This window comes from Apodemus sylvaticus, chromosome 2, assembly GCF_947179515.1.
Source record: "Apodemus sylvaticus chromosome 2, mApoSyl1.1, whole genome shotgun sequence".
Taxonomy (NCBI): Eukaryota; Metazoa; Chordata; class Mammalia; order Rodentia; family Muridae; genus Apodemus; species Apodemus sylvaticus.
Window position 1 is genome coordinate 147440215 of NC_067473.1, and position 23387 is coordinate 147463601.

A 23387-nucleotide genomic window follows, 5' to 3' on the forward strand; every position below is an offset into this window, starting at 1 on the left:
TGAACTCAGGACCTCTGGAAGAGCAATCAGTGCTCTTAACCACTGAGCCATCTCTTCAAACTCCCCCTTCCCTACACACACACACACACACACACACACACACACACACACACGCACACACACACACACCATTTTTGCGGTTTTAGTTTGGTTTGGGTTTTTTTTGTTTTGTTTTGTTTTGTTTTGGGTTTGGTTTTTTTCTTCTGAGACAGGATTTCTCCAAATGCCCTGGCTGTCCTGGAACTCACTCTGTAGGCCAGGCTGGCCTTGAACTCAAGAGATCCATCTGCTTCTGCCTCCCAAGTGCTGCAATTAAAGACATGAGCCACACCACTGCCTGGCTTCTTCCCTTGCCCCCCACCCCCACCCCAGACAGGGTTTCTCTGTATAGCCCTGGCGTCCTGGAACTCACTGAACTCACTCTGTAGACCAGGCTGGCCTCAAACACAGAAATCCGCCTGCCCTGCCTCCCAAGTGCTGGGATTAAAGGCGTGCGCCACCTCCGCCCGGCCTTGTTTTGTTTTTTAAGACAGGGTTTCTCTGTGTAACCCTGGCCTCAAACTTGGAAATCTGCCTGTCTCTGCCTCCTAAGTGCTGGGATTAAAGGTGTGTGTCACCACTGCCCAGCAGAATAAATTAAAAAAAATTTAAAACCTTGATTCTACAAACTCAAACACAACAGATGTCGCTGGGGATGTTCACAGTGGCTCCAGGAGGTGGGGACAATGCTGCATTGGGTATGCTGCCCCAACCCTTGTGCTTGCTGTAAAGGGGGAGTCGAGGCCCAGATAAGTCTAGTGTCTGGTCTGAGGAGGCTGGTTGGCAAGCATCAGGGCAGGACTGTCACTTTCCCGTGTCTGTGGCTTGCCCACCCTTCCCGAATGCTGCTTGTCCTACGGCTATGTGAAGGCCAATGGGGCACGGGAGTGTGTGGCTAACGGCACCTTACAGAGTACATTACATAGAGAGAAAGGCAAGTGGGGGATCATACAGAAGGCCCATGAACTAGAGAGGATGGCTCTGGTTTCTGAAGACTCACAGGGGCTAAGGGTCTCAGTCTAAACATCTCTCCAGCCGAGGACACGCTACCTCGTTTAACTGAGGACACCCTGACGGTCAGTTTCGTCCCTGTAGGTATTAATGTCCCAGGATGGGAGGTGGGAGGTGTCCTGGGGAATCTCTTACACCCTCACACCTTCAAGTTTCCAGCCCTTAAGCAGGAAATCACATGAGCCAGGCTACAGGTCAGCTCTAACCTGGTTTAGTTCAAAAGGGCAGAGGTCATGACAGAGAAGAAAACACAGCATGTGTGTGTGGACACATCCACACTCCACTGGACATTGTTGGCATCGGGGGATACATCCCCAGACCTTCCCGGGAACATTCCTTTCGTATAGCTCTTTGGTATCTCATTTCTGCAGCTGCGGGCTTCTGGCTGCACTGTCTTCTGGCCCAGCATCCTTCAGGCCACTCTAGTTGATGGAGTACACCTTGTTTGCATCATAATAGGCATGGGTCACGTAAGCGAAGTCTTTCATGGGCCACCAGTCCTTAGAGTGGTAGATGGCAGAGTAAACAGGGGGCTTTTGCTCTACACAGCTGAAGATCGCCAGGCTCCGGTCCTTGGCCACAGTGGGCAGGTAGAGCCTCAGCTTGTCCAGAAGGTGACCGGGCCAGAAGTGATTGGGGTGGGTGCATGAGGGACCGCTTAGCCTCTTCGACTTAAGCTTCCTGGAAAGGGAAAAGACATAGAGAAGGTTGCTGTGGCAGAGAGACCAGGCCTAGGGCTCCTTCTCAGCAGAGAACATAAGCTGTGACCACACTGTCCAGTGTTCACTAAACACCTCCAGTCTAGAAATCTAAAGATCAAGATCACTCAGTGAATGAGTGGCTAAGGGCCGAGTCACTGCTTCTTCTTCTTCTTTTTTTTAATCCAGCCCTCCTCCAGCCCCACTCACTCTGGCCTCTTCATTTTATTATATATAAGTACACCCCAGAAGAGGGCATCAGATCTTATTACAGATGTTCGTGAACTGGGATTTGAACTCAGGACCTCTGGAAGAGCCGTCAGTGCTCTTAACTGCTGAGCCATCTCTCCAGCCCAAACTCAGACATGTGCCATCCTAGCTCTGGAGTAATGGCTCTCAACTTTCCTAATGCTGCGATCCTTTGACCCTTTAATACAGTTCATGTTGTGGTGACCCCCTAACCATAAAATTAGTTTTGTTCCTACTTCATAACTGTAATTTTGCTACTGTTATGAATTGTATGTAAATATCTATTTTCCCATGATCTCGGGTGACCCCTGTGAAAAGGATGTTCAACTCCCAAAGGGTCACGCCCCACAGGTTAGGAATCACTGCTCTAGAGGGCTTGTTCCTCGCCCCACTTCACCTGGTCTTTTAGGTGTTGGGGATAGAATCCAGAGCCTCACATGCTCTAGGCTAATATCCAGCTGCTAAGCTACAGCCTGGCCCCACCCGGAAGCATTTGGTTATCAGGTCTGGAATCTAGCTTCTGGGGCCAGCCTCATTTGGTTCTGCTTCAGACTTGGGACTGTGTGTCAGTGTCCTCTTGAGTAACTCAGGCTTGTTGGGGACAGTGTGGTTGAGTCCCACTCATGGGAGGCTCTGCTCCGGAGCAGCCATGCCTGGCACTCTCTGAGCACTCTTTTGCTGCCCCTTAGGACCTGGGCATGGAACCCCAGCACACCACGAGGCCAGGAATCTGTTCAATCCACATGGGTCCCAGAGCTGCCTCTGGGTGGAGGAGAGGCCAGTCCTCCCATCCTCATCCCCTGCCCTCCTAGCAGACACGCAGTACCACTACAAACCCAGTAAATTCCTCGAAATCGTGAAAGTGCATTTTCTTCATTTTCTTTGATGTTTTCCTACCAGGGAATAGAGAGAAGCATTGTTAGCAAAGAGAAACTCCAGGAGCCGGGCAGTGGTGGCACGTGACTCCAATCCCAGCACTTGGGAGGCAGAGGCAGGTGGATCTCTTGTGAGTTGGAGGCCAGCTTGGTCTACAGAGTGAGTTCCGGGGAAGCCAGATATACGCAGAGACACCCTCTCTCAAAAACAAACAAACAAAAAAACAGCAAATCAAACAAATATAAGGAAAAGTGAGCTTTGAGGAGGCAGAGATGCATTGCTGAGTCTCAGAGCAGAGCTCAGAATGTTTTTCTTTTGAGGCCCTAGCTTGTCTCCAAGACACACCCCTGGCTGGTAGGGTGAGGAAACCCCTGACCTTGGTTTCCTTCGTTCCTGGAATGGAGGCCTCCAAAATAGATAGATGTGTTCAGTAACTGGTAAATGCTGAGCCTGACTCCCACTTCCCTCGCCAGAGGCCAAGCTCTGTGGGACACGCACGATAAGGACTCAGCCTCCATACCTTGACCCACCTGGCAGACATCCCTAACTGACGACTGGATTCCTTCCCAAGCCCGCCCACATCTGGCCTCAGAATCCTGCATTGTTTCTTCTGATACAAAGGATTGAATTGTGAGCCTTGTCCGCTCTCTACCCCTAGCATCTGGCCTCGGGATCTTTTACAAGTTAGTCCCTAGAGGTGAGAGAGAGCCAATATCCCTCCTTTAGCTAGGGAACCTCTTTCTCTTTTACAGATGTGGCTGATCAAACACAAGAAAACATCTCTTCGTGGATACCAGGCATGCACAGGGTCCAGTCCAACTCTCTCGGGCAGTTTTCCAGCGGTGAACCCCAGAACTGCAGTAGTGAGCTGCCTGCTCATTCTCCAGTGTGCTCCTTTTCTGTGTACCCCACAGGCTTATGTGTTTGACAACTCGGTCCTCAAACCTACTTCCGGGTTCATGGTTTAGTGATTGACACCAGCTAGCCACAGGTTAGAAGGCATATTTCAGAGGCCCTCTAAGCTACTACTTGACTGGGTCATACTCATAACTTTGCAAGCCACAACTGCTGTGGGCCTAGACTGCCTCTGTACTCAAAAACATCTGAACAAGTGCCAGGAAAAGCAACAGCCACACTGGCGGTGCTGAGGACAACCTATGGCCCTTGTCAAACCCTCTCTGTGTGTATTTCGAGTGATGTGTCCACTTTATACATGGTTCAGAATGCAGTAACTTGCCTCTTGACCAGACAACATCCACTGTGCTGTACTGCGCCCGGCATTCTGTCACATCACACCACCCGACCCTCTGCAGGGATACCACCTCATTCAACCCTCGGCAGTCACTACTGATGCTACGTCCTCCTGGGAATGTGGGCCTCCTGACTGGCCCACATCTAGTGGGAATGGAGGGGGAATTGGCTTTGGATCACTTCAAAGGAGGATAGTCCAATGGTTAGGGCAACCTTTTTGTTTTCCCAGGGGCTACCAGCCTGCCTCTTGCTGGAGAATGAGTGTGCCTGCCACAAGGTGGCAGTACAGGGAAGGAATTAGTCCTTGTCCTTTGCAGAGTTTCTCAGCTTCTAATGCAGGGTAAGATGACAACACCCCCTTTGGCTCTTTCCCATAGGCCTTATGATTATGTAAGTCTATGGTCAGGTGGAGAGTTGTGTGAACCTAAGATATGCACTGAGGGTGACCTTGTGGACTGGCCAGCCAGAAGTGACGAGGTAGGGACACAGATCCTGGCATAACATGACACTACACGCATGCCCGTGTCCCAGCCCCAGCAACTTGACACTCAGCTTGTCTCGCTTCTTCCCCCCGTGCTTTTGGAGGTTTCTGAATCCAGCCAGGCTGTGCACAATCCTCTGGTCTATATAATAGCCTCCAGGCTGCCGGATCGGGCGCACTTCTTCTTTCAGAGAAATTATCTTGTCTCCTGGATACAGCAGTGCTGTGGGCAGCAAGGAAGACAGCAGAGTCCATTAGCCAAAGTTACTTACTTAGGGTCACGTGGAAACTATTTTAAAAAATTCTCACTTCTGTTTAAAAGATTATTTTTTTTCTTGAGCTATCAAGATGGCTCGGCAGGTAGAGTGGCAAAGTGTGCATGTGGGGGCCAGAATATAACTTTGAGGAGTCTGTTCTCTCTGCATTTATGTGGACCCTGGGTATTGAACTTGGGTCATTGGGCTTGGCAACAAGTGCCCTTATCCATTGAACCGTCTCACTCCAGACTCTCTAAGTATATGTTGGTTGGTTGGTTGGTTGGTTGGTTCCTTTTCCACTACATGAGTCCCAGGGATTGAACTTGGGTCATTAAGCTTGGCAGCAACGGCCTTTGTCTGCTGAGCCATCTTGCCAGCCCAACTTCTTATTTTTAGTTGGTAGTAGGTTCTTTGGAAATTGCAAAATATGCTAGGATATAAAGCTCTCCCGAACTCTCCGACAGTTCCTCATAATGCAACATGGCATGCAGCTGCAGCTCAGTATCAGAAAAGGACTTTGGATGACCCTGCTCACCAGGGGCCAGAAAGGGAGAGCATTGTGTAACAGCAAATCGGGATGGAGCTGCTTTGCAAGCTTAGGTTGAGGATGGGAAGATTCAACTAGATTTCACTAGGTTAATTAGTGTGTGCCTGCATGAATGTGTGTGTGTGTGTGTGTGTGTGTGTGCGCGCGCGCGCGTGCGCATGTCAAGTATGAAGTCAAGACATCGTACTTGATAAGCAAGAGTTTTCCACAGAGCGCCACTCCCAGTCCTTAGAACTGCTTTGATGAGTGGTAGGAACTTGCTTCAACTATTTTGATGGTGGTTTTCTCAATGGTTTGAATTTGTCTCATAGATGTGGAGGGGGGTGTTCATGGGGAGTGGACATATGGGTAGGTGTATACATGCGTGTGAAGGCAGAGCTTCAGAACCCAGATCTCCCAAATCTCACCTAAGAAGCCCAGACCTCAGAGCCTGTGTCCTAGGAAGCTCACCTAGCAGTCAAGCTGTCTGCCTTTCTTTCTCCTCCTTCCCAGTGTCCCCACCCAAGGCCACGGCGGCTTGGTTAGGTGCATGTATAGGGTAGCCAGTATCAGGTCCAACTCCACATTAGCCAAGGCTCTCCCTTGAAGCAAGCCCCTACCTCTCATGAGGATATCTTCAGTCAGCGGGAGGCCATAGGCCTCACAGAGTTCCCAGCACTGCAGGTAGACCAGGAAGTCATCCCTGCGGGCCATGTTGAGCAGTTCTTCCATCTCCCCAGAAATGGTGGACGGCAGGCAGTGGTTGTCAAACTCTTTCGTCCCAGATCGAACCAGCCGGCAGTTCTCCACGTATTGGATGGAGGGGAGAGAGAGCTACAGAGAGAACACAAGATATCGTGTGTCTTTGTGGCATTCATTTTGGCTAGAAGACAGCATAGCACTGTCCCTACCTCCTCAGGCCCCCATGAAGAGCAATGTGTGTGTAGTGGGGCTGCCGTTCAGGTTCCAAAGCTAATAGCTTAGAGGAGTAAGCTTCGAGGTCAAGGTTACCCCCTCAGGGGCTTCGAGTACTTGGCTCCTGAATCCTCAGAACACACTGATGCTGGGTGCATCCATGTACTCTCTAATGTGTAATATCTATATAAAGGCACAGTAGCAGTCAGTGACCTAGAGGTGTCCTGTTGAAAAATGATATTTGTGTCTTTGGCTGCAGGGGGACTCTAAATCAGATATAGCCATTTGTGTGATATCCTGAGTTGCACCCACACTGCCAGTGCAGAGGGGCTGAGAGGTGTCACCACTGGCTGTTGGGTGTTTTTGTCGTTTTGTGTTTTGGTTTTGCTTGTTTTGTTTTGCTGTTGTTTGGTTTGTTTGCATATATGGGTTGTTTTTGTTTTTTGTTTGTTCGCTTGCTTGTTTTGAGACAGACTCTTGTTGTGTAGCTCTAAGTGTTTAAGGGTTTGGAGCTAACTATGTAGCCCAGGCTGGTCTCAAACTCATAAATCCTTTTAACTGGACTTCCTAAGTGATGGGATTGTGGCGGTGTTTCTGTACACTGAGCTGACTGTACAGATGACAGGCAAGGGCTGAGGGAGGTGACACCTTCCCGAGGGCTCCTCGGCTAGCAGGTGCCAGTGCCAAATCCTACACCCTGCCCAAGCCTGTGCTACAGAGGTACCTTGTACTGCCTCCGCCTCTCTCGGTAGCGTCTGCCAACATCCTCCATGTCTTCCTCTGACATGGGCCGCCCCTCCATCTTCGTATCAACCTCAGGCACCTTCAGCAGGTCCATCTCGGGAGGCTGTGGGGAGGAGATAGCCTGCTGCTTTTTAGGGCTCTGCTTCCGGGAAGTTTTCTTTGTAGACAAACTGTAATCTAGAGTGGGAGGGAAAGATGGAGGCGGAACTAAGAGGGCAACCAAGCTGTGGAACTCAACCTGATGTCCGTGCGCAGATGGAAGCATGCTCTTCTGCCCTTTCCCCTATGTCCAGCCAGTATCAGTCTGAGGGGCACTGTGAGTTTGTCTCCTCTGTTGCTATGAAGCCCCGCATCTGCATATCCCACACACACCTCCCCTGCACCTTTTCCCATCCTCTGTTACCATGTTCCCACCAAGCAGCAAACAGAAAGAACTCTTATAAGATGGCAGCTGGAAATAGTGGCACACACCTTTAATGCCAGCACTCTGGAGGCAGAGGCAGGCAGATCTCTGGGAATTCAGGGCTACAAAGTGAGTTCCAGGACAGCCAGGACTGTCACACAGAGAAACCCTGTCTCAAAAAAACAAAAGCAAACAAACAAAAATGTAAACAAGATCAACTCATCAACGTTCCTGACTTCCCAGGGAACACACACTAAAAACAGACTCCTTGCCCTGGACCTCGAGCACCATGGACATCTGCTTCAGCTGCCATCCCACTAGTCACCCCTCCTCCATGCCATCCTCACCTACTGCATCCCAGAAGTCTTTGGCAGGTTCATCTGCCTTGGATGCCCTTTCCAGACGCTGGCTGTGCACCCGTCACTGAAGGGTCGGCTCAGGGGCTTTGCCTGACTACCGTCCTGGCACTCCAGCCAATTAACTCCAAGGCAACCGTCTCTGTGGACAAGCACCTTATCGTGTAAGCTGATGGAGGCCAGGCTTGGGCTGGTCCACTGCAGTCTCCCAGTTCCTATAAGTGGGCCTATTTGAAAGATACTGCCAAATGGGGACCAATAGAGGGGTTCGGACACCTTGCCATGGTCCTGGTGGCAGCCTCATGCTGAGGTGAAATCTTGGCCTCACCTCCTCCTAGACTCCAGACAAGAAGCTCATGCTGCCAGCCCACATGGTCCTCCTTTCCTCTGATTTCAGGGCCCCAGATGCTTGCTCCTTCAGACAAACCGAGAGACTCCCCAAGTATACCTGTCTTAACTGCCACCCTCTAGTCAGGTGGCATCTGAAGATCACCTGACTTCAAATCAAGATAAGCGGGACTGTGCCCTAGTGACTTGCAGCCAGCTGTGAGATCACAGCAGCTCTGGGCATTCGTGAAATTATGGGAGGAGCAGAGGGGGAAAGTGCAATCTATGAGGTGCTGACCCTGGGCCACCGGAACTGTGAGGGTGCTTGGGGTTCTGCGGTTCTGATGTGTCAGAGACCCTCATGGGAGTGGGCCGGGCTTGGATGCCAGTCTATCTGCAGGACATCTGTGACACACAGACAGGAAGCCTGACTTCTAGAGCTGGGGAAGACACACCATGCAGGAGCTGCCTAAGACACCATACCAGGGAGGATGCTACAGGCTCTCCGCGTGACCATTCACCCTGACTTAGAAACCCTGCTTCAGCTCGCCATCCCTGCAAGAAAACCCCTCCTGTTTCCTGGCAACTTTTATTTCATCTTAAAGGAGAGAGAACCCCACCCCTCCCTAAAATGTATCTGAAGTTAATTTCCTGCCAACCTGGTGGAGAAGGGCAGAGCAAGACCCATTCATTCCACTTAAAGAAGTAAGGATGTTGCTCTATTTGAATGGGAGCTGGGATGGCGAGTGTTGGAGCTATTCAGTTTTTTTTCCTCACTATAACAATCATAAATTTTAAAAAGAAAAGACAGAGAGGCTGAGGGGGCGTAGCTCAGTAGGTGGAATGCTTGTCTAAAGCACAGAACCCAGAGTTCGAGGTCAGCACTGCCCAAAACTAGGCATAGCGGCATACCCCTGTAATCCCAGCACTCGAGAGACAGAGGCAGGGGGAGCTCTGTGAGTTTGTGGTAGGCCTGATCTACATACACAGTGAGTTCCAGGACAGGCAGAGCGATAGAGAGAGGCCCTCTCTCAAACAATCAAAAGAAAGATACAGGCTTGTGCAGTAAGTTCATAGCCCACATATTAGAGAATCCTTTCTAGTTTGCCTCTTCTTGCTGCTTTTTGCAACCCCACAAGCACACAAGAGCAAACATAACGTGGGCTGTGTTAACCTAAACAGCCGATCACAGCATCCCTTATAATATCCATGATGACAGAAAGCCCAGAGCAGCTAACTCCAAACACGTTCAGTTTCTGAGCAAGAGATTTTAGTTAGCCTTTCACCTTCCCGCTCTCCTGTATTCCACACTGACTTCAAACTCTCTACACAACCAAGGATGTCCCACCTCCGTCCCAAGTGCAGTGCTGGAATTGAAGACATGTGACACTAAGCCTAGTTTATGCACTGCAGGGAATAGAATCCAGGGCTCCCAACATGCTGGACAAGCGCTCTGCCAACTTCTCTATGCCCAGCCCTCAGGTTCGTTTTTAAATCAATAGTTTACGATCCTCTAAGGACAGGGGCTGGACTTCATCTTTGAATAGACAAAAGGGCAGCTGGGCCTTTGAGAAAATATTCGCTTCCTCGTTGTCTCTATGTCTGGAAACTCCAGAACTTGGCAAGCCTATAGCAAGCCAGAGAAGGAGGAGCCACTTGAGGATGTAGTGCTGGAGAAAGCCAGGCTGGATCCCAGGGCAGGGGCTGGGGCTGGGGTGGGGTGGGGTGGGGCATGGGCACGCACACTCCTTGGCACTCGGTATGGTGCTTTTCTGCTGAGCCAGTGACCACTGCTTGTAGGTGCTGGCCAGGGCTTCTGTGGTGATGGCATTCTGCTTCCCAAGGGAGCCAAGGTAGATGATGATGTCCTCCAGCTCCTGGCTCTTCAGAGGAACTCCGACCTGAGGAGGCACAGGAAGTTACTGAGGCCCACCTCACTGGTGAGCAGGCTTGACAAGCATTCTCAACTCTAACTCGGTGCTGCATAGTGCAGCGCCCTTGTCATCAGGCCCCTGCGGCCACTCCTGCCTGACAAACTCCCATCCCCCCCCTAAAAACTCAGGCCCCACAAGCCTCTGTCTCTTTCAGTTGATTAACTTCTGGCTGGGAAGAAAGCCATACATCCATCAGTATACACAAGGAACAAGTATGCCCTCCTCGACTAAAGTGTTAGAAATCCGTACTTTTTTTTTTTAAGGATGCAATGGCTATCCTTGGTTGTCAACTTGACTACATCTGGAATTAACTAAAGCCCAAGTAGCTGGGTTTAAAGAGAGGTTTTTCTTTAACCTGGGCCACACCCTCTGCTGGAAGCCTATCTGAAGGACTGGAAGGAGGAAGCCTTTGCTCTCACTGGCAAATCCATTCTTTCACCACCATTAAAGCCTACTTCTTCTTTGGGATTCCAACCTATACTGAGGACCAGCTGAGACAGTAGACTGAACAACTATTGGATTGTTGGACCTTCCATCAGGATACAACCACTGTTGGACTAGTTGGACCATAACCTGTAAGCTGTTCTGATAAATACCATATATACATACATACATACACACATACATACATACATACATACATACATACGTACATACATACATATACACATACATTTTTCTATCAGTTCTGTTTCTCTAGAGAACCCTGACTAATACAAAGGACAATAGACAGTTTTGGAGGTATGCAGTACTTACCAAGAAACATTGAATGTTCATAAAGGTTAAGTTTGAAAGGAAACATGATTATGAATATACTTGTCCCTTCATTCTCTTTAGACAACAGTCACTGCTCTATTGTCCTTGGACCAGCTCAGAACTGTCCTGGTGCTAAAGGACTTCATGTTTAAACATTTGAAAAAAGATTTATTTTTATGTGTCTGAGTGTCTTGACTGTATGTATGTAAGTGTGCTGCAAACATGCCTAGTATACCCAGAGGTTCCAAGAAGGTGACAGATAGCCTGGACCTGGAGTACAGGGGGTTGCAAGCTGTCACTGGGCGCTGTGAACCGAACCTCAGTCCTCTCTTAGAACAGTAAGTGCTCTTAACTGCTAAGCCACCTCTCCTGGCCCAGGATTTAATATTTAAACTATTTTTTTTGTTGTTGTTTAGTAGTCAAAGACATTTACTTTTAAAAAATGTTTTGGATGTTCACATAATTGTATGTCATAAAAATGTTTGGAAATTGATTAATTGAAAGTTTAAGTCTGGATATATAGTTCAGTAGTAGACAGCTTGCTGGTATATGCAAGGTCCTGGGTTCAAGCCCAAGCTGAAGAGACAGCTGTGGGCTAGAGGGATGGGTCAGCAGTTAAGAATGTATGAACAGCTTATCTTGGGTGTGTATATGAATGTTTTGCTTGCATGTGTATCTATGCAGCATGTGCATGCAGTGCACTTGGAAGCCAGAATACGATATCAGATCCTCTGCAGATGGAGTCAGAGGTGATTGGCAGTGGTCACGGAGGCAGCTCAGAACTGAACCCGGGTCCTCTGCAAGAGCAGCCAGGCTCGTATCAGGCTTGTATCGTAGCCATCTCTGCAGGTCAGCCTAGTGCTGAGGTTGTTTTAAGGCTGCGATCTGACTGTGGGTTGTGCTGTTTCCTACTGAGGTTCTGCAAATATAAGGCTGCCCCCCAGGACTGCAGGGGGGAGGGAGGGCAGACCACACCCCAAGCCCCATTAAGAAGCTCATACTTACTGCCTTCAGAGCCATGAGAAATTCCTCTCTGGTGACGCGCTGATTCTCACCCCGCTCCCCCTTGCTAAATATCTCCAGGATCTTGATCTTTCGACTACGCAGGTAGGCATACATGTCAGACAGGACAGGGGGCTTAGGCAGTCGCAACTGGGGTACAGCTGGGCGGACATATTTTTGAACTTTGCCCTAGAAGAGGCAAGAGTGAGGCAGATGAGGACTGCTTAGATGTGCATATCCCTAGCCCTCTTGTTAAAAGTTCAATCTCACTTCAAAGCCCAAAGATGGTCTGGAGGGCAGGATGCACTGTATATATTGCCCTGTTCTCAATGTGGCCATACTGAATAAATCTCATTTTTTCTGTTCTTATTTATTAGAGTACTTTAATTGGCTTATTGAGGGTGGGTGGCTGACCCACCCTATTCTCAGTGTACAAACCATGGTTCCCAGTTGGGTGATGCCACCACAGGTGGCCTTCCTCCCTGACCTGACCTGATAGTCTTGATCTTCGGGTTTATCGGCTGTCCACTCTGGCAGACAGGTGTCCATCATCAAGACAGACTGCTAGTGTGCCCCAGCTGGGGTGCTTTTAAAGCACAGCCACGTGGACTCTGACGTTCCCCCTGTCAAGATGGACTCTCCTTCCCATTCCCATGGTGCAGACGGCACTCAGTGGCTCATTCTGATATGGTGCAGTCGCAAGACCAAAGCCGAGGGTGTAACAGCACTGACTTCCTTCCTCTCCGTTCTGGAAGGCTCACTTTGTGGGCAGCTAGCCTTCTTATTGTGAGTACTCTTATGCAGCCTCCAGATCCCGGAGGGAGCCATTGAAGCCTCTGGTCAACAGCCGTGTAAACAAGTTGGGAAGGCGGTCTGCTTTCCTGCCCTGGTCAAGTCAGAGGCTGGCCTCTGTATTGCACCACAGCTTCATGATATGGAGACAAAGCCTCTCAGCTAGAGTCCAGAGTCACAGACACAGCTGTATAGAATGATAAACATGTATTGTTTTTGTTTTTGTTTTTTTGGATTTTTTTGGATTTTCCAAGACAGGGTTTCTCTGTGTAGCCCATGGCTGTCCTGGAACTCACTCTGTAGACCAGGCTGGTCTCGAACTCAGAAATCTGCCTGCCTCTGCCTCCCAGAGTGCTGGGATCACACACGTATGTGTGCCACCACTGCCCGGCCTATTGTTTTTGTTGTTGTTGTTTTGTTTTGTTTTTTAAGTTACTCTGGAGTATTTGTTGTGCAGCAATAGATAACTCATACATTTTCCTTTGGGGTCTCAGTTTTGCTCCTCTGTTAAATGGGGCAAACCACTTTGTCATGTCTAGTCCAAGGAAACAAAATGACAACAGCACTCCTGAAGCCTTCAGCACCTTCTGGTCATTAGGGCTTCTCACCTTGGGTCTCCGGACTGAAATCAAGGTACGTTTTGGGGCTTTCTGCTCCTGGCGAATCACAGACAGAACCTTGGCCTCTGATGATGTGATGGAGGGTTTATTCTTCAGCCATGCCTTGACGTCACCAAATGTCTCCAGCTGCCGCCGCAGCTTTGCCCTCTGACTCAGCCACACCTTCATGTCCACTGGTAGCTCTTGGGTGTCTCCAGTATCCAGAACTTTGAAGCTGGGCATGAGTGGAAGGGGAGCTTCAGGAGGGATTGTGGGCTGGACTGACACTTGGTCCTTTGTGCCAGGCACAATGATGATCCGCCGGCGGCTCTTTGGCAGGTGGAAGTCTTTCTCCTTCAACCGCCTGAAGCAGTGAGCAGTGACCAGCTCAGGTTTGAAGACGGGAACCCTGCTGGTTTCATCAAAGTCATCGTCTATGGAGGTGAAAGACTGGTAGGACCCTTGAGAGAAGAGGGTTACAGGGTGAGTTCCTTTTTTGAAGAGAACTAAGAAGAATCAGGGAAGGGGCTGTTGTAGGAACTAGCTGTGTATCACGGTGCCTGGCCTGGCTGTATCACTGCGTCACAGTGGTAAGGAAAACGGTTTTAGCTAACATCACCTGCAGACACCAACAGAAGACAGGAAGCAAAGGGCTTTCCACAGTCAGATTCCCATTACACTTTGCACATGCTCCAAAGAATCTACCTCATCCTGTCTGACCATCCTGGGCGTCGTAGCACCCTCTGGTGGGAGCAAAGGCAGTGAGCCAGAGAGCTGGGGCTAAGCCCTGGTCCGCAGTTGGAGAGGGTATTCAATCTCAATCAGGGGCTCCTACCCCACCTTTGATCATTCTGTTCCCAGATAAAAGAAACACAACTTTTATATTTATAATGCCCCAGTCAGCACTAGAGGTGGGCAGATATCCCCTCGATGCTATCAGAATCTACTCTCCCTTTCAGTAACCCCAAGTCCTAACTTACCACGTTCCATCTGGGCAGCTCTTGACTCCAACTGGCCAGCCCTCGTGGGCATGTTTTTATGATTCATCTACCCCATGGGCTTCCTCCTCTCTCCACCTTCTTCTCTCTCTCTCACTGTGGTTCTCCTCGGACACTACGCCCAGGATCCCCAAACCCCGCCCGTGTCTCTTCTGTCCCACTATTGACTGTCAGCATCTTTATTTAACCAATAGTTTTAAATTAAGGGGCAGAGTCACATTGTACACTTGGATTCTCTTATCCATGGGAGCAGCCAGGCCTTGGGGGGCCAGTATTACAATACATTACATTATATTACATAGGGCGTTACAATGCATAGCAAAAGACCAAACCTCAACACTGCTTCCTGCTTAGCCAGTGTCTCAGTTTCTTCCATAAGATGGGGATAATAGCTACCTAATTTATCAGGTGATGGAGGTATTTATTAGAAGTTGCTTTGTAGTCAGTGTGCTATTATGTGTCCACATACACATATACATATTTACATTCACTACGTATAGTGGATGTACTCTTCTTCAGTGCTAAGACTTGAACCCAAGGCCTTGTACTTGGTGGAGAAGTACTGCGCCCCTGTTCTATGTTCCTCAGACCCCAACTTGTGATGACATAGCAGGTAGGATAACGGTGCTGCCAAGTTAGACAACCTGTGTTCGATCCATGTGACCCACGTGATGGAAGGAGAGAAAAGCCCACTACAATTCTTCCTTTGACCACATGGCAAAGGCACCACAGCACAGGCCCTTCACCTGCTGAAATAAATAATTGTAAAAAAAAGGGGGGGGGTAGTTGTAGAGATGGTTCAGTTCTCTTTCAGAGGATGTGGGTTCAATTTTAAGCATCCCCATAATGGTGAACAACTACCTGTAATTCCAGTTACAGAGAGTCTGCCACCCTTTACTGCCTTTTAAAAAAAAGATTTATTTATTTTATGTGTATGAGTGTACCATTGCTGTCTTCAGCCACCCCAGAAGAGGGCATCAGATCCCATTACAGATGGTTGTGAGCCACCATGTGGTTGCTGGGAATTGAACTCAGGACCTCTGGAAGAGCAGTCGGTGCTCTAACTTCTGAGCCATCTCTCCAATCCTCCTTTTCTGCCTTCTAAAAGCACTGCACACACATTGTTCACAGACGTATGTACAGGGAAAACACCCATCCGCATAAGGGTTACGGCAGACCTCTCTGTTCTGCTGATGGAGACAGTTAGGCACGCTGGAGGCCAAGCCATTCTCCTCCTCTCAAGAAAGGACTGGCTGGACAGTCTCACAGCTAACCTGCCTTTTGTTTCATGCTTTTCTAGAACTTGTAAGTCTGTGTGGACACACACACACACACACACACACACACGCACGCACGCACACACGCACATACACACACACGCGCGCACATACACACACACACACACACACACAGAGAGAGAGAGAGAGAGAGAGAGAGAGAGAGAGAGAGACAGAGAGAAATAGGTATTTCCTTTTTCCAGTTTGGCTAACTTGTGAATAAAACCTTTTTTTTTTTTTCTTATTGGGTTGTTTCTTAACTTGCTTTGGAATACAGGGGGCTCAGGCAGCAGATACAGACCTGAATACCTGATGACAAAATCTGCTTACTCATCACAAACCCTGACAGCTGCAGTCCTGAGGACAAGAGGCCCCTTATCTTCTCCCACACAGACTTCCTGGCATCCAGTTTCTCCTTCCAGAGGCACAGGCTACTTTAGGCCCCTTCTGTCTCCTATGTGATGAAAGGAAGCCCCATCCTGTCTAAGGTTTTGCCACCTGCTGCTCCCTCCTCTGCTCTGAATCTTCTTATCCTCTTCTTCTAGTCCTCCTCCTCCTTTTCCCAGCCTTAGACCATGCCCCAGCTCACAGTTGGAGCCCCAGGGCAACTCTGCATACCTTGACCCATATGCTCCTCCATGCCGCCGTCACCATCTGTGCTGGCTAGTTTTATGTCAACCTGACACAGCTAGAGCCCTTTTAGGAGAGGAAACCTCAACTGAGAACATGTCCCGACCAGACTGGCCTGTGGGAAAGTCTGTGCTGTGTTTTCTTGTCTAATGATTGATGTGGGAGGACCCAGCTCACTGTGGGTGGTGCCACTCCTGGGCTGGTTGTCCTGGGTGATATAACAAAGCAGGCTGAGCAAGCTACCAGGAGCAAGCCAGTAAGCAGCACCCTTCCATGATCTTTGCATGAGCTCCTGCCCTGACTTCCCTGGATGATAGACTACAAACTGTATGGTTGGTCATGGTGTGTTCTCACTGTAATAGAAAAGTAACTAAGACATCATTGCATGCAGTCTGGGCTGCACACTGGTAGCTCTCACGCTTTACTTAAAAGGTCTCCAGTTGTAGTATTGCAGCCTGGGGCGTGGCCTCTCTAGCTTGCAGTGCCTCCTTACTTTCTCTACTAGCTAAACTCAGTTCATTTAACAATTGCCTCTGTTTGTGACTCCTGGTCCAATGCCTTGGTTGTTTCTCTAGGAAAAAGCTCTGTGAAGACCATGCCCCTGCCTATGTCTCTTATTCGCTTCTGAAGTCTTGGCTCCACCATGGTGCTTACCTGTAATGGGAACTCAGTAAACAGTTCATGAATGACAGATATAGACATGGGGTTGGAGCTGACTGGGTACCGTTTTCAGATACAGACACTGAGGCCCAGAGAGGCCCAAAGTCACTGGGTTGGTTATTAGCAGAGCTTAATTAGTCCCATTGACAAGTACTTTTGTTTTAGGATTCCTTTTTAATTTATGTGTATGAATGTTTTGCCTGAATGTATGTATGTGCACTACATGTGCACAGTACCCACAGAGGTCAGAAGGTGTTGAATTACACAGAACTGGAGTGATAACTGGTTGTAAGCCTCCATGTGGGTGCTGGGAACTGAACCTGGGACCTCTGCAAGGGCAGGGACCTTAATCACTGAGCCATCTCTCCAGCCCCAAGAGTCAAGCTTTCAGCTATTTGCTGTTACTCAACTGTCACTTGATCTTCATGTCTCAAGACTTTCATTTCTAAATGGTTTGGCTGCCATCAATCCCCCCCATCCCTGTGCTGGGGACTGGACAGAGCAGTGTAACTGGCTCCTCACCTGCGTTTGTACCAATAGATCAGCCTGGAGTACTGCACAGGCAGCCCAGTTCACTCATACTGCCTCCCACTCCTTCACCCAATTATCTCTAACTTGCTTTTCAGACCCAGCTCAGGCATCACTATCCTTTGAAATCTTCCCAGCTCTTCTTTTCCAGCCCCCACCCCCACCCCCCCACCCCCGCTGGGTCCCCTACAGTTTCTACATTTAGTCCCACCATAGCATGGTTTGAGACAGGGTCTCATCAGGTAGGCCAGGATGCTTTTCTTTCCCAAATTATGGGATGACAGGCTTTCACCACCAAGGCTGGTGTGGTGGTTTGAATAGGCTTGGTCCAAGGAGTGTCACTATTTGGAGGTGTGGACTTGTTGAAGGAAGTGTGCCACTGTGGCTGTGGGCTTTAAGACCCTTCTTGTAACGTGTGGGAGCCAGTCTTCTCCTAGTGGCCTTCAGATGAAGATGTAGAACTCTCAGCTCCTCCTACACCATGTTCCTGCCTTGATGATAATGGACTGAACCTTTGAACTTGTAAGCCAGCCCCAATTAAATGTTGTCCTTATAAAAGATGCCTTGGCCATAGTGTCTGTTCACAGCAGTAAAACCCTTCTAAGACAGAAATTGGTACCAGGAGTGGGGTATTGATGTGATAACGCATGAGCATGCTTTTGTTTGGAAGAATGCATTTGGGGACTTTGGTTTGGAAAGCAGTGGAATCCTTTATGTGGGGCTTGATGAGCTATCCTAGTAGAAATATGGAGGATTTTGTTGCTGAGAGTAAACTCAGCAGACCTTGCCCAAGATGTTTCAGTAGAGAAGAATTTCAGTATGTGGCCTAGAGACTGTTTTTTGGGGCATTTTGGTGAAGTATGTGGCTACCTTTTGCCATTGTCCTAAGAATCTGCCTGAGGCTAAGGTGAAGAGATTTAAATTAATTGCTTTGAAAAGGGAAGTCTCAAAACAGCCTGGTGTAAGTTCTGTTGTGTGGCAAAGTTCACTCTTATGAAAAGGATCAAGCTGAGAAAGGAAAAATACAAAATATATGGTTCAAAAGAGGCACCAGGAAGTGGAGTGGAGCTAAATGCTGTGTACTAGGAGATAACAGATTAAGGGAGTGGGACTCTGGGGATCTCAAGATCCCACCCAGCTAAATTTAGGTTCAGGCATGGTGGTACACAATTTTAATCCCAGGAGATTAAAGCCAAGCAGATCTCTGAGTTTAAGGCTACCCTGAGACAGCAAGTTCTAGGTGAAGAAAAGCATAACTCCAGGTGTGATGGTACACACCTTTAATTCCAGGTGTGATGGTACACACCTTTAATCCCAGGAGACAGAGCCAAGCAGATCTCTGAGTTCAGGATCAACCTACAGAGCAAGTTCCAGGACAGCCAAGCTTAGGCAGGGAGGCAGTTGGAAAACAGAAAGCTAGGAATAGAACAAGGGGCACCATGTTCCAGACCTAGCAAGGAGCAGGACTCTGAAACTTTGGTCATGTGGCTCTGCCTTTAGAATAGAAGGGACTACAGGGAAAACTGATGCTGGTTAGCTGGAGCTAAGAAATTAGCAGTGATTATGAAGAGACCAGCATCACTGAGGTGAAATCTTCTGGTGTTTTCTGAGAGCAAAAAGAAGCTGTGTTCTAGAGATAGCCAAGGTTGTACCCTGTGCTACAGCTGGACTTGGTAATGTGTAAGAGTCACCCAGGTGGTACTGGTTTTGAAAGATATGAAGGGGCCATGGAACCGGTTGTGGTGGCACAAGCCGGTAGGATTTGCTAAAGGAAGGAAGCAGAGGCAGGAGGATCACAAGTTCAAGGCCAGCCTGGGATACACATTTCACAGGGCAGTGGTGGCGCATGCCTTTAATCCCAGCACTTGAGAGGCAGAGGCAGGTGGATTTCTGAGTTCGAGGCCAGCCTGGTCTACAGAGCGAGTTCCAGGACAACCGTGCTATAAAGAGAGACTCTCTGGAGGGGGGAGGGGGGAAAGAAGGGGTCATCAAGAGCAGCTGGGGCTTGGCACTGTGAGGGGCCATGGAAGGCCATTGGTGAAGGTGCAGCCTCAATTGCAGTTGACAGCCCAGGACTGAAGAGGTCATGCAAAGAAGTTGAGGCTTGGCACCATGAAGAGAGCCTGTGAGAGGATACTGGTGAAGTCAGAAGACCCCATTTGTCTTAGTCATGGTTTCTATCCCTACACAAAACATTGTGACCTGCCGGGTGGTGGTGGCACATGCCTTTAACCCCAGCACTTGGGAGGCAGAGGCAGAGGCAGAGACAGGTGGATTTCTGAGTTCGAGGCCAGCCTGGTCTACGGAATGAGTTCCAGGACAGCCAGTGCTACACAGAGAAACCCTGTCTCGAAAAAACCAAAAAAACAAAAACAAAAACAACAACAACAAAAACAACAACAACAAAAACAACAACAACAACAACAAAAACCAACCCAAAAATAACCCATTGTTTTTTTGAAGCAAGTTGGGGATGAAAGGGTTTATTCAGCTTATACCACCACATTGCTGTTCATCACCAAAGGAAGTCAGGACTGGAACTCAAGCAGGTTTGAAAGCAGGAGCTGATGCAGAGGCCATGCAGGGATGTTAGCTACTAGCTTGCTTCCCCTGGCTTGCTCAGCTTGCTTTCTTATAGAACCCAAGACTTCCAGTCCAGGGATGGCACCACCCACAATGGGCCTTCCCAGCCTTGACCACAAATTGAGAAAATGCGTTACAGCTGGATCTCATGGAGGCATTTCCTCAAGGGAAGGCTCTTTTCTCTGTGATAACTCCAGCCTGTGTCAAGTTGACACACAAAACCAGTACACCAGTGTATTGGTGATGCCAGTACCATAGGATGATCACCAAGAACAGCAACAGTGGAGTGGAGTCAACTAGAGCCTGGCGTGATACAGAGGGCAGAGCTGGAGATGTGATGTGCCCTTTGGAGGAGCCCAGATCATGTGTGGATCCCAGACACTGGAATAGGAAGTTGTGAAACTGAACTTGACTTGGAAACACCAAAATTTTAAAGATGCCAGAGCTATGGGATACCTGCTGGGGAAAGCTGCTAACAGGGAGTAGAACCAGCCCAGGAGAAAGAAGTTTGTTGTGGTCAACAAAGACGAAAAAGGAGTTGGAGATCTGAAGACTGCTTTGACATCAGACATGGAGATACAGAGTTTGGAGTTTGCTCGGCTTGTTTCCTGTTCAGCTTTGAGGATTACAGTTAAGTAACTGGATGAATCTCAGAAGAGACTTTGAACTTTGGACTTTCAATATTGTTGAGACTTCTATAGACTATGGAGACTTTGGAAGTTGGACTAAATGCATTTTTCATTATGCTATGTTTAGGTGTGGCCCCCATAGACTACTTTGAGCAAGCCTATGGGAGGCAGGGAGAGGAACGTGGTGGTTTGAGTAGGTTTGGTCCAGGGAGCAGCACTACTTGGAGATGTGTCCTTATTGGAGGAAGTGTGTCACTGTGGCTGTGGGCTTTAAGAGCCTCCTCCTAACCTTGTGGGAACCAGTCTTCTCCTAGGGGCTTTCAGATAGGGATGTAGAACTCTCAGCTCCTCCTGCACCATGCTCCTGCCTTGATGATAATGGACTGAACCTCTGAACTTGTAAGCCAGCCCCAATTGAATACTGTCCTTGTAAGAGTTGCCTTAATCTGTCTGTTCACAGCAGTAAAACCCTAAAACAGCTGATTTCTTGGTGCTCAAGGAGTTAATACATCTCCTGCCATGGCCTAAAGCTCTTTGCCCCTCTTCTCCCCTGAGATCTCACACCACCTTGTCCTCTTTTCTACATTGCTTCTCTCTCTCTCTCTCTCTCTCTCTCTCTCTCTCTCTCTCTCTCTCTCTCCCTCCCTCCCTCCCTTCCTCCCTCCTTCTCTTCCTTCCTTTCTTTTTTCCTTTCTTTCTTTCTTTCTTTCTTTCTTTCTTTCTTTCTTTCTTTCTTTCTTTCTTTCTTTCTTTCTTTCTTTCTCTTTCCTTTCTTTCCTTTCTTTCCTTTCTTCCTTCCTTCCTTCCTTCCTTCCTTCCTTCCTTCCTTCCTTTCTTTCTTTCCTTCTTTCTCTTCCCTCCCCCCCCCCCCCAGACAGGGTTTCTCTGTGTAGCCCTGGCTGTCCTGGAACTCACTCTGTAGAGCAGGCTGGCCTCTGCCTCTCCAGTGCTGGGATTACAGGCGTGCGTGCGCCACCACTGCCCAGCACATTGCTTCTTTCTCCTCAGTCATGTTTCCTTGCTCCTTGCCTGGCCCTTGGGTTCCATTTACCCAGTTGCTGTGAGCTCCAAAGGGCACGGTATTCCTTGAAGCTTCTCTTCCAGCCCTTCCCATTCTGTGGTTCACAGTAAGGGTGTGATAATTTGAATAAGAATGGCTCATATGTGTGAACACTTTCAGTCATCAGGAGGCTTAACTGAAAAGATGAGAAGGAGGAGGAAGGGGAGGAAGGGGAGGAAAGGGAGGAAGGGGAGGAAGGTGGGGCTTGTTGTAGGAAATGTGCCACTGGGGGTGGGCTTTGAGTTTTGTTTGTTTTTCTTGAGACAGGGTTTCTCTGTATGGCCCTAGCAGTCCTAGAACTAACTCTGTAGACTAGGCTGGCCTTGAACTCAGAGATCTGCTTGCTTCTGTCCTTTGAATGCTGGGATTAAAGGCTAACACAACCACTGCCTGGTGAATTTGAGGTTTTAAAAGCCCATATCAGGTGCACTCTTGCTCCTGCTCTCTCAGCGTGCGTGTCAGGGTATAAATCTCAGCTACTTTTCCATGCCTGTCTGCCACCATACTCCCTGTCAGGATGATAATGGACTAAGCCTCTTTTGCTAGGCAGTGGTGGCGCACGCCTCTAATTCCAGCACTTGGGGAGGCAGAGGCAGGTGGATTTCTGAATTCGAGGCCAGCCTGGTCTACAGAGTGAGTTCCAGGATAGCCAGGGACATAGAGAGAATCCCTGTCTCGGAAAACAAACAAACAAACAAACAAATCCAAAAAAAAACAAACAAACACCAAACAAACAAAAAAAGCTGTCTTTCATAAGAGTCGCCTTGAGGCGTTGTCCCTCTTCACAGCGAAGCACAGTGACTAGCCTGAGGCGTCATCCCAGCCACCCTCTTGCATGCAGGTGGCCTGCTCACCACCCCACTCCCTCTTGTATCACTTCTTTCTAGTGCTCTTCAGGACTATGACTATGCACGGCAGGTGGTGGGTCTCCTGTAGTGACAGGCTGAGGCCACCACCTTGTCATTAGAAGACATGGTGGAACTGGAAGGGAATGTGCTGACTTTCCACTCCTGCACCAGTCAGGTACACTCTGATGTCAGTGGCTCTGCTTCTGTTCATACATTCCCAGGAGCACAGAGAACTTCACTGCGGCCTTGAATGCTGGATAAGACCCCATTTACTGACCCACATGTGTTTCCCAGGAGCACCGCCTGAGGCCCTCACTTGTCTCAGAAAACACACTTGTTCTTTTCTGACTCACGTCTCAGCTCTGCCTTCCTTTCTAGCCAACATCCTGGGCTCCTGTTGTCTGGGTCACTCTCAACACTTTACGTCAGAGGCATCTCCCACTCACCTCCATGCTGAGTAACCTGAGCTGAGCAGCACAACCGTGCGGCCTAGTTGTTCTAGAAACATCTCATTTCTGTAGTTTACAGGGTCCTGGGCGTCCCCTGGTTCCAGTCTCATCTGACCAGGTCCTCCAGACACCTTCACCTCCGTGGAAAGCACCCTCACTTACCGAGGTCAGGTAATGTCAAGCTGAATGTCACGCGACTCCTTTTCTTTTCCTCAGCTTTCTTTGGCTTCCCACTGTGCTTAGCCAGGGTTTCTGCCACATTCTGGCTGTGTGCTGAGGAAAGGCGGCTAAGGCGACCAGCATTCCTCTGGGCAGCACCAGATGGGTGGGCAGGCGGCTTTCCGAGAGCATGGATCTTCTGGCCTGTAACTCTCCTTGTCTGTTTGTACCCTCCACCTCTCAGACTGCAGCTCTTTGCCGAGAGCTTGTTTGGGGACAGACATCTGGCTGTCTCTTCTCCAGGTCTCCTTTTCAATATAGAACGCATTGTCGCCTGAGAAATATGCAGG

General features: G+C 49.0%; 1 protein-coding gene across 1 annotated transcript; it reads right to left on the minus strand.

Annotated features, from left to right (window-relative positions):
- Window positions 1-1472: 1472 nt before the first annotated feature.
- Efcab12 (EF-hand calcium binding domain 12) lies at window positions 1473-23365 on the minus strand. Its single transcript, XM_052172640.1, has 9 exons — window positions 23041-23365; window positions 13226-13677; window positions 11829-12014; window positions 9878-10034; window positions 7028-7224; window positions 6009-6222; window positions 4678-4828; window positions 2834-2890; window positions 1473-1731 (listed from the first exon to the last, which is right to left on the minus strand). The coding sequence occupies exons 1-9, from the start codon at window positions 23363-23365 to the stop codon at window positions 1473-1475; spliced, it is 1998 nt and encodes a 665-aa protein (XP_052028600.1).
- Window positions 23366-23387: the final 22 nt, after the last annotated feature.